Source organism: Cebus imitator, unplaced genomic scaffold, assembly GCF_001604975.1.
Source record: "Cebus imitator isolate Cc_AM_T3 unplaced genomic scaffold, Cebus_imitator-1.0 Scaffold529, whole genome shotgun sequence".
Classification (NCBI taxonomy): Eukaryota; Metazoa; Chordata; class Mammalia; order Primates; family Cebidae; genus Cebus; species Cebus imitator.
In genome coordinates this window covers 1,324,323-1,340,385 of record NW_016107844.1, presented here as the reverse complement: position 1 = coordinate 1,340,385, position 16,063 = coordinate 1,324,323, and the positions used below count along the sequence as shown (strand labels likewise).

Sequence of the window (16,063 nt, the reverse complement as noted above, 5' to 3'; positions counted from 1 at the left end):
TAGAGACGGGGTTTCACCATGTTGACCAGGATGGTCTCGATCTCTTGACCTCGTGATCCACCCGCCTCGGCCTCCCAAAGTGCTGGGATTACAGGCTTGAGCCACCACGCCCGGCCTGCAGCTATTTTTAAAGGAAAATCCAAGCCTATGGATAGAGGGGAAAGATATAAGAAAAACACATACAAAAAAGGAAGAAGAAAATACAGTAGAAACCTACTTGAAGTTTTGCAGTGTAGGGACTACCTATTTATACTATACCTATACAGTGAAGAAGTTGAGGAACTTTAGAATGAAGGCTCCAGGATCTTTGTCGTGTAGCTGCTAAGGTATCATTTGCTAGTCTTTCCTATTATTTTCAGAATATAGCCAGTTCAACAGAACTATGATGATCTGAGCCTAATACTTGTAGGAGAGTAATTTTACTTGTAGCATATTCTCAAGTTGTATTGTATCTCTTCAACTTTCAGAGACTTCCAGTTGATTTTTCCAAAATATATTCCAAAAGATCCTTGAAAAGTATTCCAAATAGAAATAGTTTCTGCAGTTTGTTTCCTTGTTACTCTCTAAAAACATGATCTATTGAGAATAAGGAATTTTTCATTAATATATACTGTCAGTTTTAACTGAGGGATGTTTCTCAAGTTGTAATTCCATGAGTCAACCAGCAGAGGGAGCCATTTGACTAATTATAATTTCATTAATTTCCATTGGTGGGGTTGTTATTGAATTATATAGATATTACATGGCTGGAAATTTGTTGTCTATTGACATTGGACAGCTTAGGGAGAAAAATTGTAACTCACAGCATAGCAATTAAGATTATTGTCTATGGAGACAGGCAAACCTAAGTTTGTGCTTCAGGTATGCCACTTGGCTAATTTGCTTAATTTCTCTGATACTCAGTTTTATGATTTCTAAATTGAGAGCTGTAAAAATATTTTGGTGGCTATTAAATGAGTTAAAGCATTTAAAGCACTTAGCACTGATCTTGGTATATTGTGAGCACTCACTAAATATTAACTTTTAGCAACTTAATCAAGATATTCCCCCATAAAAAGTAAAAGTAGGTATAAAAAGTAATTCACTTATATTCATATAAATAGTCTACCTTAACCTTTATCCCCATGAATAATACATAGTACTGCGTTATAATACATAGTATAATGTTAGTTGTAACTTAATAAAGAATCGTGTTGGTTGGATGGTTGGGTGTGGTGGCTGACGCCTGTAATCCCAGCACTTTCGGAGGCTGATGTTGGAGGATCGCTTGGGGTCTCTTGGGGCCAGGAGTTTGAACCATTTAGTAGAGATGGCAAAACCAGAAATTAACCAGGTGTGGTGGTGCACGCCTGTAATCCCAGCTACTCAGGAGGCTGGGGCACAAGAATTGTTTGAACCTGGGAGGTGGAGGTTGCAGTCAGCCGGCATCACGCCACTGTACTCCAGCCTGGGTGACAGAGTGAGACCTTGTCTCAAAAAAAAAAAGAATCACGATGCATGGTTCGAAAAACACCGGCTCATACTGAGAAAATAATAGAACAAATGCACGATATATTATATATGTCCTAAAAACATTGAAAGTTGCTGGTGTGCCTTCAGAAAATAAAAACAAACCACAAAGAAATAATGAAAACATAAAGGAGGGAAATCAGAAATTTTAAACCAAGAACAGGGAATTCAGTTATAACTCAATTCCTTGTAACCATTTAAAAATGATATAAACAGGCCGGACATGGTGGCTCATTCCTGTAATTCAAGCACTTTGGAGGCCAAGGCGGGCAGATCACCTGAGGTCGGGAGTTCAAGACCAGCCTGACCAACATGGTGAAACCCCATCTTTAAAAAAAAAAAAAATGGTATAAATAGTTGTGTACATGGCAGAATGTTTCCTGGATGTTCATAGACTTTACTGTTTAAACTGTGTAATTATAATTGTTGTTCTATCAAACAATAGACACAAACCAAGACTGCTGCCCTGGGCAAAATGGGCTATATAATCATCCTAACAACATCTTAAGTGAAAAAAACAGCCTGTACTTCAATGTGTGATTCATTTTTAGGAAATACATTTTTTAGAAAAAGTCTAGAGTTAATGTGGTTTTCAAAATCTAAAATTTATTTAATTCACTGGGCGCAGTGGCTCACGCCTGTAATCCCAGCACTTTGGGAGGCTGAGGTGGGCGGATCACCTGAGGTCAGGAGTTCAAGACCAGCCTGACCAATATGGTGAAACCCCATCTTTAAAGAAAAAAAAAAAAATTAAAATTTATTTAATTCAACAGGTATTACACACCCATTTTACGTTAAAATATTGGGATTGTGATTTCCAAATGAGGAAATTGAGTGGTTTTTTTTTTTAAGTTTCTGCTATGAACATGTATTATTTTTTAATGAGGAAAAGTGTTATCTTCTTTGTAAATTTACCTGTGGTAGTCAAGGCAATTAGAATCTGTTTTTGTTGTTGTTGTTGTTGTTGTTGTTGTTTTGAGACAGAGTTTTGCTCTCGTTTCCCAAGAAACAGTGATGCGATCTCAGCTCATTGCAACCTCCGCCTCCCAAGTTCAAGCGATTCTGCTGCCTCAAGCCTCCAAAGTAGTTGGGATTACAGGCACCTGCCACCATGCCCAGCTAATGTTTTATATTTTTAGTAAAGACAGGGTTTCACCATGTTGGCCAGGCTGGTCTCGAACTCCTGACCTCAGGATCCTGATCCAGCCACCTTGGCCTCCCAAAGTGCTGGGATTACAGGGGTGAGCAACTGCACCCAGCCTTATTTTTATTTTTTAATATTGCTTTTACATTATCTGAATACTTGAACTGTATCACTGAAAATGAGTCATGATCATGATGGCTGGTTCAAGTATGACAGTATTTACAACTAATTGATCACAGCTAGTTACAGATTTCTTTGTTCCTTTTCCACTCCCCCTACTTCACTTGACTAGACTAAAGACATTTTTTTAGTTAGGAGAATTTGGTCTTTTTGTTGGTCTCTCTCCCCCTCCCTCCCCGCCCCCCCAGTTTTACTTCTCTCTATAAAATGTCATCCGTCAAGAGCAAAATAAATCACAAAAGTTATTTATAAGTAGAAAAGAGAGATGCCTGGCAAGATTTTGGTAATTTGAAAGACGTGTTTATAGATTAATGAAATGGATGTTAGTTTCAGAACTGTCTCTCTCTCAACCCAAGTAGAGGATGTAAAATGATCAGTGAGTAGTGACACAAACTTTTTTTTTAAATATAAGTTTTAAAAATATAAGTATAGATGTTGTTTAAAACTTTTATGGAATTAGAGGACATTAAGAAAGTACTGGCCAGGTGCGGTGGCTCACATCTGTAACCCCAGCACTTTGGGAGACCAAGGCAGGCCAACTCCTGACTTGAGGTCAGGAGTTCAAGACCAGCCTGACCAACATGGTGAAACCCCGTCTCTACTAAAAAACAAAAAAGAAAGTACTTTGGAGGCCAGATGTGGTGGCACACACCTGTAGTTCCAGCTACTTGGGAGGCTGAGGCAGGAGGATTGCTTGAGCCCAGAAGTTGGAAGTGAGCCTGGTCAACAGTGAGATCTCATCTCTAAAAATTAAAATTAAAATAAAAGAAGAAAGTCCTTTAAGTAGCTTTATTGAGGGATATCTCTGCTTTTAAAAAAATAAATAAATACATTTTCGAGATAGGATCTCGCTGTGTCAACCCAGGCTGGAGTGCAGTGGCATAGTCGTGGCTCACTGCAGCCTCAGTCTTCTAAGCTTAGCCAATCCTCCCATCTCAGCCTTCCCAATAACCGGGACCACAGTTGTGTACCACCATGCCCAGTTAATTTTTAAAATTTTTTGAAGAGCTAAGGTCTTGCCACGTTGCCCAGGCTGGTCTTGAACTCCTGAGATTACAGTCATGAGCCCCGGCATCCAACCTCTGTGCTTTTTTGTCATTGAAATGTTTTAATGAAATTTTTAATTAAACAACAGTGAAGCCAAGCACAGTTGCTTATGCCTGTAATCCCAGCACTTTTGGAGGCCTCGGTGGGCTGTTCAGCTGAGGTCAGGAGTTCAAGACCAGCCTGGCCAACATGGTGAAACCCCATCTCTACTAAAAATACAAAAATTAGCTGGGAGTGGTGGCACACGCCTATAATCCCAGCTACTTGGGAGGCTGAGGCAGGAGAATCGCTTGAACCCAGGAGGCTAAGTTTGCAGTGAGCCAAGATTGTGACATTGCACCCCAGTCTGGGCAACAAGAGTGAAACTCCATCTCAAAAAAAAAAAAAAAGAAAAGAAAAAAATATATACAAAACAATGGTGAATGATTTTAATGCTGTTCATTGATTAAATAGCTGGCAATTTTATATGGATCCCCCCTTTCTGGTTTTTTTTTTTTTTTTTAATTTTCTGGTCTAAGAAAGTTAAAAACCTTAAAATTATTTATTCATAAGTAGTTGCTCTTTAAGGAGCAACTATTAATAAAATGTGATCAGTTTTGTTGAGTTGCTGCCAGCCTTATGTTTCTATGGTAAAGACTAAAATGAAAGAATAATTTGGAGTCACTTCACCATTCCGTTATAATAAGTTTTTCTTAAAATTACTCTGAAAATGAGGTTATGTTTTTAGCCAGCAGTGTCTTAAATCCTGGCAGTTTCTTAACAGATAAGAATTGTTTTAAAGGATTTTTTCTTAATTATAAAAATAGAAAATAACAAATTAAAACTACTTCATCGTTCCTTGACTCAGAATTAACCACTGTTAATTGCTGAGTCTTATTTTTCTCTGTGTGTCTGTATGTGACAGGCATTGTACATAATAAATATAGTATATGGTGTTGTAACTCGCTATTTTTTCACCATTCAACTCTTTCTGGACAATTCTCCCATATCTTTAAACTTTTTTCACAAATATAATTTCTAATGGCTGGATATATTTCTGTTCTTCCATCGAGATGACCTTGAGATGAATGCCAAATAGTAAATATTTTAAATTCTACAGGCCCAATGGTGTCTATTACAAACTACTTAACCCTGCCGTTGAACACAAAAGCAGCCTTAAGCATGACAAAAACAAATGAGCATGACTGTTTTAATAAAATGTTATTTATAAAATGGGCATGGGCCAATCCTTGACATAAAACTTCCTAAGCTTACGTTTTGCATCTTATAGAAAAAAAGCGACAATTTGAAATGAAAAGGAAGCTTCACTACAATGAAGGACTTAATATCAAACTAGCTAGACAATTAATTTCAAAAGACCTACATGATGATGATGAAGATGAAGAAATGTTAGAGACTGCAGATGGAGAAAGCATGAATACGGAAGAATCAAATCAAGGTTAGATGTTTCAAAATGTCACTGAGACTTTTGTAATGCTGTTCCTGGGATAATATACTTTATTTTGCTTTAAACTTGTAAAAAAAAAAAAAAAAAAAATTTTGCTGAGGTTCACTTTGTAATACCAAATGTTTCTAAAATGTTAACCGCCGTGGCCAATTTCAGAATAATAAAGTTGTTATACCCAGAGTTGATTTGATTTTAGACCTTATGTTTTGTTATATGGCTTTTTTTATGGTTTACTTGCCTTTAGGCAAGGATGTTTGTCTTCATATTAAGCTATATTTTGTTTTGAATGTTTCAGGTCATGTTGCATTTGTCATAAGATCTAAAGTTTAAAAAGTTTTAAAGGAAACACGTTTTTAGTATGGAAGATTTGTTTTTACATCCCTTTAGTTACAAAGTATGTCATAGCTTTCCAATGCTTTTGCTTTTGACTGTTGGATTGACAAGTTATTTGGCTGTTTTTATTTTGTTTTGTTTTAAAGTCTTGGACACCCAATCCCCGCAGCCTAGCAACTCCTGATCTGTCATAGGAAATAGGTTTTATTTTTTAGGAACTGTTATTCTGGTATCTAATGAAGGTGAATCTTCTGCACCACTAATGAAGATTTTTTTTAAAAAATGCCAGCTACCTACTTCTTGTACTTAAAACTTCATGCTTTTTAATGGAGGTGTAACTTGTTTTATTTGTGGTGCCTAGAATGGTTAAATGTTAGGAAAGTATATAATTGTCACCATTTTGGTAAGCATAGTATGAAATATGAATAATTCTATGATACAGCTTGATGAATCACTGTCTCATAGTGTCAGGATTACAATACTTTGTTATTCTATAATATGTTTTAGCCTTTTAGTCTATTTCATATAGCCTTTCATTTCCATTATATATTCTATTGTCTTTTGAACTTATGTTTAACTTGAGCAAACTTCATCTTAAGTAGTAGCGGTTACATGTTTCTCTTCTTTATTTAAAATCTGTTATCTACTTTTATTTTCATTTTTTATTTGTTAAAGAGGCAGAGTGTCACTGTGTTGGCCAGGCTGGTCTGGAACTCCTGGCCTCAAGCATTTCTCCTGCCTCAGCCTCCCAAAGTTCTGATATTACAGCTGTGAGCCACCATGCCCAGCCTGTTCACCATTTGTAAATTACCTAGCTCCTAATTGCCCTGAGGTCTGTGTTTCCCATTTTAGCTGTATGTTGATGATTTCTTTAGATGTATTCAACTAAATGTTTCTTTGATTATAGCTTTTCCGCAACTTTTCCTCAGATTTTCAATATCAGCTCTTAGGAACTAGGAATACATTTCATTTGCTGCTGGAAATTTGCACCAGTACTGCTATCACTGTGCCAGTTTAAAGGTTTTTGTGGTGGTGGTTGTTTTTTTTCTTCTTTTTTTTTTTTTTTTTTAAATAACTGGCATTTTGACCATCTCTGCTTATAAGGTATTACATTTCACACATTTAGTACATAAATATATTTCTTTGTTTAAGTTTAATAGAGAATTAAAATTTTATATTCGCTCAGTGTCTGATTTTTCTTCACTGGAGATGAAGTACACCTTTCAAAGGAGTATATCCTGCTTAGCATTATAAAACCCACAAGAATAGGATAAGACTTAGGGAAATTAGTACCTTATTTATCCCCTACCCTTTTTGGGCCCTTAACATTTTAACAGATTTTAAAGTCCCCAAGTTCTGTAGAACCCATTTGTTTTTGGGCAATGGCAGCCTCTTCCCTTGGCCCTTTTTTCCCCCCATTCACACATTTCATTGGAGAAAAATGACATGGAGGACTCTGAGGTAATATTTTATAGCTTTGAGGTAATAAATGTAAATCTTTTTATAGCTCTGGATATTTGAGTTGTCATTAACAATTACCTTTCCACTTGTGACTTACAGACAGACATGCTCAACCTGAAACCTGTTTGTTTTATCAGCAAGTAGACACTTCTGTTCTTTAGAATATTTAGGGGAGTATACAGATTCTTCCATTTCAGTCTAAATCAGCCTACATGAAATATACCTTATTTGTTTTAAATTTTTATATTTGCTTATCATCCATGCTAGTAGAAGAGAACTTCAGCCAGGGTTGACAATATATAACAAATTATGTTGACTTTTCTTTTATCTTTTCAGGGTCTACTGCAAGTGACCAACAGCAAAACAAATCACAAAGTTCATAGAAGAGATCATGCAACACTGCAGTTGTTTGTTAAATATAAACCCTGTGACTATAATACATTGCTTCTTGTTCTCCACAAGTCATGACCTTAAGTACCAAAATGCATACCAGTTATTATATATTGCCAAGAATTAAATGATAACCCTAGAGACTGATTAGACTGAAAATGCCTAATTGATATATATATTCTTGTGCCTAGTACTTTACCACAAATACAGTATAATATCATCAGTCCAAAACTGCATTACTTTTGTAAAAACACTGGTTAATTTGTAAAAGATATTATATAGCTTTTTATGCTTTAGAGGTTAAACAATATCTTTGGGGGGGGAACTAATTTATTTTCATCATTCTTAATGTGGTGGTAGCTCTTATAAAGTTTGTTGATTTGTTGTTTTTTTTTTAATCAAAAGCCAGTTGAACAACAGGATATATAGACTGATAAATATTCAGGCTGAATGGTATTTTAAAACTTGTCTTCAACTTGATTTGTCTGTTTAATTGAAAAGGATTATAAGAGTTACTGTTGCATTTTCTGACCTGCTACCTTTAAAATTCCTGTTGCACTTCTTCGTATTTACAGGGAAAGGACTGAACTTTTTCTCATTGAAACTAGCTTTTTTCCCCCATGAATAAATTATCAGGTTAAACTTGCACTAATGTCTGCTCTGTTTTTTGTTTTTTAATGTTTTTGGTACACTGGGCAGACTTCAGAGCGGTTTTTTAAAAAATAAATATTCTAGTAGCTGTCTTAGCATTCCCTTTATATACCTGTCTTAACCTCCTGCTTTTATTTCCTACTCCTTTCCACGCGTACACACACAATCCTTTATCTTTTAAAGGATCATTAAGGTTGTCAAGACATTAGGAACCCTTTCTCTCACTCTTCTGTCATTTGCTGCAATATTGAAATTCTTATTTTGACCATCAATGCCTATTAATTATTTAATACATGAAGAAAATAGATTGAGTTAGCAGCAGTACTGTAGGTGGGAAATACAGTTTGATGAATTTCTAACCTCTCTGATTTGCAGCTTGCTAATTAAATTGCTATTTGTTTGTTTGGCTTAATTAGACTTAAGAAAACAACTAACTGAGGGGTGTTTTTGTTTTTTGAGGGTGTTTTTTTTTTTTTGCATGAGGAGAGAATTATATGTAACCAGTGATATGATTATTCCTGAATGTACAGACAGAAGTAAGCCTGGACATTATTTAATTTAAAAACTTTAGTCCCTCCTTTAAGGGAATAAGATAATGTATGCTATGACAAATGTACTTTATTCTTCTAACCCAGTAAGAATTACTTGGAATTTTTTTCTGAAATGAAGTTCAGGAAAGCCTGTGTTTCTTGTTTTAGCGATGGTTTCATTTCTAGCCATACAATTCATGGATTGTATACAATTTTTGTTAGTACCAAAATAATCTGTTATATAAACAGACTTCTAAAATAATTTCTGTATATTATATATATAAGAAGGCTTTTATTGAACAGCTTATCTTCCACTTGCAAGTTTATGGAAATATCAATATGTCAAAATAAATAAAAAGTGGGAGAATTCTTTGCTGTTAGAAGAATGTGCTTATATTTTGATTTTTTTAAATGGGATATAATCAGAGTACTGCTGAACTATAAGTGTAGTATTCTACTAAACATTTCAGCTAGTATACCACTGATTTAGAAACAAAACTGTTTATCTCTGCTTTCTGAATTTAGAATGTTGGGATTGCCTGATTAAATCTGTTTTGGGGGATGTAGAGATTAAGTCTATACGTATGTGTGCACATATATTCATGCACCCTCTGATTTTGGTTTTCTTGTTTTTGAATTCTTAGAAAGCATCCACATACTTTTTTTTTTTTTTTTGTAGAAGTAGCTGCTGTAGAGTGAAGAAAAGGATAAGACTTTAAACAGTTGATTCTTTTTGTGTTTTCTACAAACTATTTTTTGAAATTTAAATCACAAGCAAACTCACTTTGTGGTTTTTAGAAACTAGATGATAATTTCAGAGGAGTAAGCCATGCCATATGCCAAACAGCATGCTCAGTGGGATTTTAAGTAGTCAAATGCAGCTGAGAAAAGGAATTTTCAAGTAATAAGTTGCTAATTGACATGGTATGAACTAGTCAAAATATAAACCATTATGATTCAAGTTAGATTTTCTTCTAGAGAGATGGAGCTGAATGTTCAGTTCTAGCCAAGGTGGATTTTACTTTCAACTTTTTTGTTTTTATTTTTTTTGTGGGAGGGGGTTTGTTTATTTTGAGATGAAGTTTCACTTTGTCATGCAGGCTGGAGTGCAGTGGTTAGATCTCGGGCTCACTGCAACCTCTGCCGCCCTGGTTCAAGTGATTCTCCTGCCTTAGCTTCCCACGTAGCTGGGATTACAGGCTCCTGCCACCGTGCCCAGGTAATTTTTGTATTTTTAGTAGAGATAGGGTTTCACCATCTTGGCCAGGCTGGTCTTGAACTGACCTTGTGATCCACCCACCTTGGCCTTCCAAAGTGCTGGGATTACAGGCGTGAGCCACTGCGCCCGGCTTACTTTCAACTCTTGAATCAATATCACTTTCTGTGCTTAACTCTGGTGTTACCTTGTCTGTTTTCATTTGTCTAAAATTCTGCAAGGATGACTAAAATTTGACATAATGGTATAAATGGATTGTTAAGGGTAACTTTAAGTTGAAGATTAAAACAAGATCCCATTTTCCACATGACTTTCATTTTGTTTACATTTTTCCCTTTAAGTTAGTATACACTACACATACTGTAATAAAATGTAATATGACAGTTGCCTGTGTGTGGATTTTATTTTATTGCTACTCAGCTATCTCAAGACCATAATCCATTGGCCAAGTGTTCCGGATACCAGGAGTAGATCTTGGATTACGTTGTGGCAGAGCAATTTGTTTAGTCATAGTAGAAATGATAAGAGCTACCATTTATTGAGGACCCATTACTTGCTGTTGCCCAGCTTTGTGCTCAGTCCCTTACATCTAATCCCCAAAACTGCCTCACAAAGCAGACATTCTTATCTACACTTTATAAGTGAGGAAAATGCTCTTAGCCAACTTATTTATTAATAGTTTTAGTGCCTCACACATGCTAAATGACAGAATTCAAATCCAAATCTAACAAAATTTCATGGTCTTTATTCATGCTTTTTTAAATGTAGAAAACATTTTAGAAATTATACCTTGCAAATAAGTTTATATGGATTATTGATACATAACTATGCTGTAGGAGTAGCATTTTTCAGGTGTTTGAGTTTCTGAGTTTTTTTTTTTAATCTGAAAAATTGGAACTAATTTTGTTTGCAGTTTGTGTGCCTTCTAGGAAAAATTGCTCAAAAGCACAAATAGTGGCTGGAGATGAATGCATGTCATTTGGTTGTGCTCTGCAAGTTTGTTAGCAGGCTGTTTCAAGCCCAGAAAACTATTTTTTTCGTAGAATTCGTGTTAGCAAGTCAAGGACCATGCCAGCAAGTCAAGGACCATGCCAGCCTATAAAAACCGACATGAACCTAAACAAGAATTTCCCAGCGTGTTCCATGAAACCCTTATCACTCAAGATGTTCCATGAAAATGATACAATAAGTAAGCTTTACACATACTGTGTACTTTATTCCCAACCCCCCTTGGAGACTTAGGTACATTATTATCATAATAAAGAGTCTGAGCAGTCCTGCTTATAAGCACCTATTTAAAACTTAGCTTTACCTTTTTCAAACATATTTCGCTGTAACCACCCCACTTTGTCCATCAAATAACATCTCAAGTAGGGCAATAGGCTAGGGTCTCTAATATAGCAAACTTGGACTTGTTTTTAAAAAAGGAAGAGAATGGTTTATCAGTGAAAGAAGGAAGATGGTAGTAGTAACTGCAGATATTGATGGTCTGTATACAGTTTGCCAAACATAAGGTTTTAGTTTTTGTAACTTATGCAAGGAACTGCAAAATATATATTCAGGACAGATGAAGGTGTAGTTGTGGTTGGTTATAAGTTGCAGTGGTTTGTACTGATAGAACTATTATTCCAAAGACTTGCTGCACTAAGCCCTTTTCTGGAATGCCTTGTACTCACTATCAACTCTGCATAGCTGCTTGGCAAGAGCACGTCTGCTACTTAGGAAAATAGAAGAGCAGAAAACAAGTGTCTCTGGTCTATGGCTCATACCCACAAACTTGGTTACTCCAGCAAAGTGGTTTTGGGATTTGACTCATCTGGTTTTTTATTTGAGGAATTATTTGGGGGAGGTAATGCTGAGAGTAGGTAAGTGAGGGTGGATTTGGCAAGTGTTTAGTCATGATTTTATCTCAACTGCCCAACCTGAAATTTTCGGTAAAGTCTGCCAAGTGTTTAGCATTTCAGTTCTATTTCCAATGAGAATTGTTGCAGTTGGAAGATGACTCCTGTAAATTGTTTCTATCTGTTTAATTGTGTGTGGATTGTGGATTGATGACAGTGTTGACTAGAAATAGAAGAGGATTGTGCAGGCTGATTTTTTATACCTTATATCATTTGACCTAACTTATTAAGCAAAGAGGATTATAAGCAGCTTTTCAGTATGCCTTGTTCTAATATAATGGTTCAGTCTGAAAAAGTGCTACCGATAATAGAGCTAGTGAACGTAGGAAGAAAAGTTATTTTGTTTAGTTAGACTCCTTCGTCTCACAAGTATCCCTACATTAGCAATTACGTAGAGTCAGAATACTATATTTTTATCTCCCTATGTAAAAGACACTCCCAATTGAAAAATAAGCAAGCACTTTATTGTAGAGGACTGTGCCAAGCTAAATTGGGAAATATTAACATAAGATTCTTTCCCTGCCTTTAAAGAGTTTCAAGCTTAGGTGTGTAGAGCAGAGAGAGAGCGCGCTGCTTTGCAAGAACAAGGAAGGAATAAGAATACACCCATCCTGGCTGGGCACGCTGGCTCATTCCTGTAATCCCAGCACTTTGGGAGGCCGAGGCCGGTGGATCACGAGGTTAGGAGTTTGAAACCAGCCTGGCCAAGATGGTGAAACCCCATCTCTACTACAAATACAAAAAATAGCCAGGCACAGTGGCAGGTACCTGTAGTACCAACTACTTAGGAGGCTGAGGCAGGAGAATCCTCTGAACTCAGAAGGTAGAGGTTGCAGTGAGTCGAGATTGCGCCACTGCACTCTAGTCTGGGTGACAGGGCAAGACTCCATCTCAAAAAAAAAAGAATACACTCATCCTCCGCAGCCATTCTCAGGAGGCCTTTCTGATAGTTAGACTGAGAAAAGTAGGCCAGCAAGACATTGCTATTAAGAGTTTTATATGGATTTTCTTAATACCAAATTAAGATCTCTGATATGGTTTGGCTCTGTCCCCACCCAAATCTCACACTGTGTTGTAATCCCATGTTGGGGGAGGGACCCAATGGGAGGTGATTGGATCATGGGGGTGGATTTACTTTGCTGTTCCTGTGATAATGAGTGAGTTCTCAGGAGAGTTGTTTCAAAAGTGTGTAGCACTTAACCCTTTTCTCTCTCTCCTGCCACCATGTGAAGAAGGTGTTTGCTTCCCCTTTGCCTTCCACCATAATTGTAAGTCTCCTGAGGCTGCCCAGTCATGCATGTTAAGCCTGTGGAAATGTGAGTCAATTCAATCTCTTTTCTTCATAAATTGTCCAGTCTCAGATAGTTCTTTATAGCAGTGTGAGAACAGACCAATACAATCTCTATAGTCACCTACCTCAAATTTTTTTCTAAGCAAGATAGTTCTCACGAAAATCAGAAATGTCAGATGATCTTTTTTTAACACCAAAAGATTACTATAAATGTTAGATTTCAGAAGTTAAAGCAGATTTGTGGATTGTTGCAGTCTAAGATTCTGCTACTGTTTGAATAATCCCTAAGTTGATTTACTGGGGGACAAGGGACTGGGGAAGGAAGGGCTGGGCCAAAATCACAATATGGGAGTCCTGCTTTAGCTTGAAACTATCTTAGGAAATGTGCTTTGCTTCACTGATAACATTGAAAAGCAAACTGGTCTGTGCTTCCCCAAATAGGAGTGTCTGAGTCTTTGGGTGTATTTTAGAGACAAAGGCTCAATGTGTTGCCCCAGTTGGACTCAAATCCTGGTTTCAAGTGATCCTCCCACCTCAAGCCTCCCAAGGAGCTGGGACTACAACTACACAAAGCTATGCCTAGCTTTTTTTTTTTTTTAGAACGGAGTCTCGCTCTGTCGCCCAGGCTGGAGTGCAGTGGTGTGATCTTGGCTTGCTGAAACCTCTGCCTCCCACGTTCAAGTGATCCTCCCACCTCAAGCCTCCTGAGGAGCTGGGACTACAGGCACACACAACCACCATGCCCAGCTAAGTTTTTGTATTCTTAGTAGAGATGGAATTTCACCATGTTGGCCAGGCTGGCCTTGAACTCCTAGCCTCAAGTGATCAGCCCACCTCGGCCTCCCAAAGTGCTGGGACTACAGGCATGAACCACTGCACCTGGCCAATGCCCAGCTTTTGAGTGTTAAGTTTCTCGTGGTATATCACAAACTATATAATCCAATTCAGGAACCCAGAATAATATTCTCTTATTATTCTAAGCTTCAAGCTTAGAATAATTGTTCTGTAGACCTAGAATTTGAAATTGTGTGGACTGGATGAGGACACACTGATAAAGTGTAAAATTGAGAGGAAATGATGTTTGTTTTTTAGAAGATTATCAGACATTTATTAAGCACCAAGTATGTGCTCAGGAATTTTGCTGAGCAATGCACATTGAAAGGGTAAATAAAAAATGGTTCTTAGGGGCTGGATGCAGTGGCTCACACCTGTAATCCCAGCACTTTGGGAGGCTGAGGCGGGCGGATCACCTGAGGTCAGGAGTTTGCCTGAACAACATGGAGAAACCCCATCTCTACAAAAANAAAAAATGGTTCTTAGAACAAAGGTATATAATCACTGTGACAGAAAGCAAAATATATATAAAAGAGGTGGAACACAAGAATCAAGATGTGTGTTGCTTACATGTCTTATGTATATCATAAATATCATGTTCTCAAATGAGTTATTTTTCCTCCAAACTATTCTTTTTTTTTTTTTGAGAGCGAGTCTTGCTCTGTCTCCCAGGCTGGAGTGCAGTGGCACGATCTCAGCTCACTGCAACCTCCAACTCCAACTCCCTGGTTGAAGCAATTCCCCTGCCTCAGCCTCCCAAGTAGCTGGGATTACAGGTGCACGCCACCATGCCTGGCTAATTTTGTATTTTTAGTAGAGACATGGTTTCACCATGTTGGCCAGACTGGTCTCAAATTCCTGACCTCAGGCATCCGACCTCCACGGTCCCCCAAAGTGCTGGGATTACAGGTGTGAGCCACCACGCCAGGCCCCTCCAAACTATTCTTAATAACTCTGTCCCCCATTGCAAACATTCTCCCAAAATGAATAACTTAGCACCACATTGTCTACCTTGATTCATTTCTTTCTCTCAAATACTCAAATCCAGTCCATAGCTTCATCATGTATCTAAATATCTCACTGTCTTCAGTTTCTACCGTAGATACCTTAGTCAAGCCATCATACTTTTTAAAAAATATTTTTTAAGAGACAGGGTCTTGATCTGTTGCCCAGGCTGGAGTACAGTGGCACAATGATAACTCACTGCATCCTAAAACTCCTGGATTCAATTGATCTTCTCACCTCAGCCTCCCAAGTGGCTAGGAGTATAAGGATGTGCCACTATGCTTGGCTAATTTTATAACATTTGGTAGAGAAGGGATTTTTCTAAGTTGCCCAGGCTGGTTTTGAACTCCTAGCTTCAGGTGATCCTCCTGCCACAGCCTTCCAAAGTGCTGGGATTACAGGTGTGAACCACTGCGCCCAGCCTTCCAGTCCGTTTTTTACACAGCAGTAGTGTTGCTGTCTTACTTAAAGCCTTTCAGCAATTTCTCTACCATCCTTAAGAATGAGTCCAGGTTTCTTGGAATTGCTTACAAAACTGTGTACTGGTTCCCACATACCTGTTGAAATCTTTTTGTGCCACTCCTGCTTAATTATTTCATTCATTAGAAATTTTGCTTTTGTTTTTTATTCAGTTTGTACAGTTTACTAAGTTTCCCTTCTCTGTTAGGGCCTACACACTGGCAAGTCCCTCTGCTTGGAAGTGCTCTTTACTAATTTTTCATACAACTTTTCTGCTCATTTTTAGGTTCAAACATAACTCCCCCAAAGGTGCCATTTCCTGCCTATTCCATCTAAAAAATATGTCTTTCCTATTATTCTCAGACTGTTTCCTAATCTTGTTTATTTATTTGCTTGTTGCCTGGCTTCCTCCCTAAATAAAAAGCTCCATGAAGCCAGGGGCTCTTTTCCTTACTACAGCATTCTCAGAGCTTGGTATGGCCCAGCTCAATAGAACTCTCCGCAAGTATGTCCAGAGTGAATGAAAGGATGATACCTGCTCATAATGTGAGTCACCTTTTCCTTCCTAATAATGTTTCTTCATATGTTTCATGTTTGAATATTAGAACCAGAAATGATTTTAGAAAGCAACCAATTTTCTTTTTTTTTTTTTTTTTTTTTTTTTT

General features: G+C 37.3%; 1 protein-coding gene across 1 annotated transcript in view; it reads left to right on the top strand.

Annotated features, from left to right (window-relative positions):
- Window positions 1-8,159, top strand: part of PPP1R2 (protein phosphatase 1 regulatory inhibitor subunit 2) — a 10,644-nt gene extending 2,485 nt beyond the window's left edge. Inside the window, exons 3-4 of the mRNA XM_017514634.2 lie at window positions 5,151-5,318; window positions 7,458-8,159. Coding sequence (XP_017370123.1) covers window positions 5,151-5,318; window positions 7,458-7,504 — 215 coding nt within the window. The 3' untranslated portion in view covers window positions 7,505-8,159. The remainder of the gene's footprint in view (window positions 1-5,150; window positions 5,319-7,457) is intronic.
- Window positions 8,160-16,063: the final 7,904 nt, after the last annotated feature.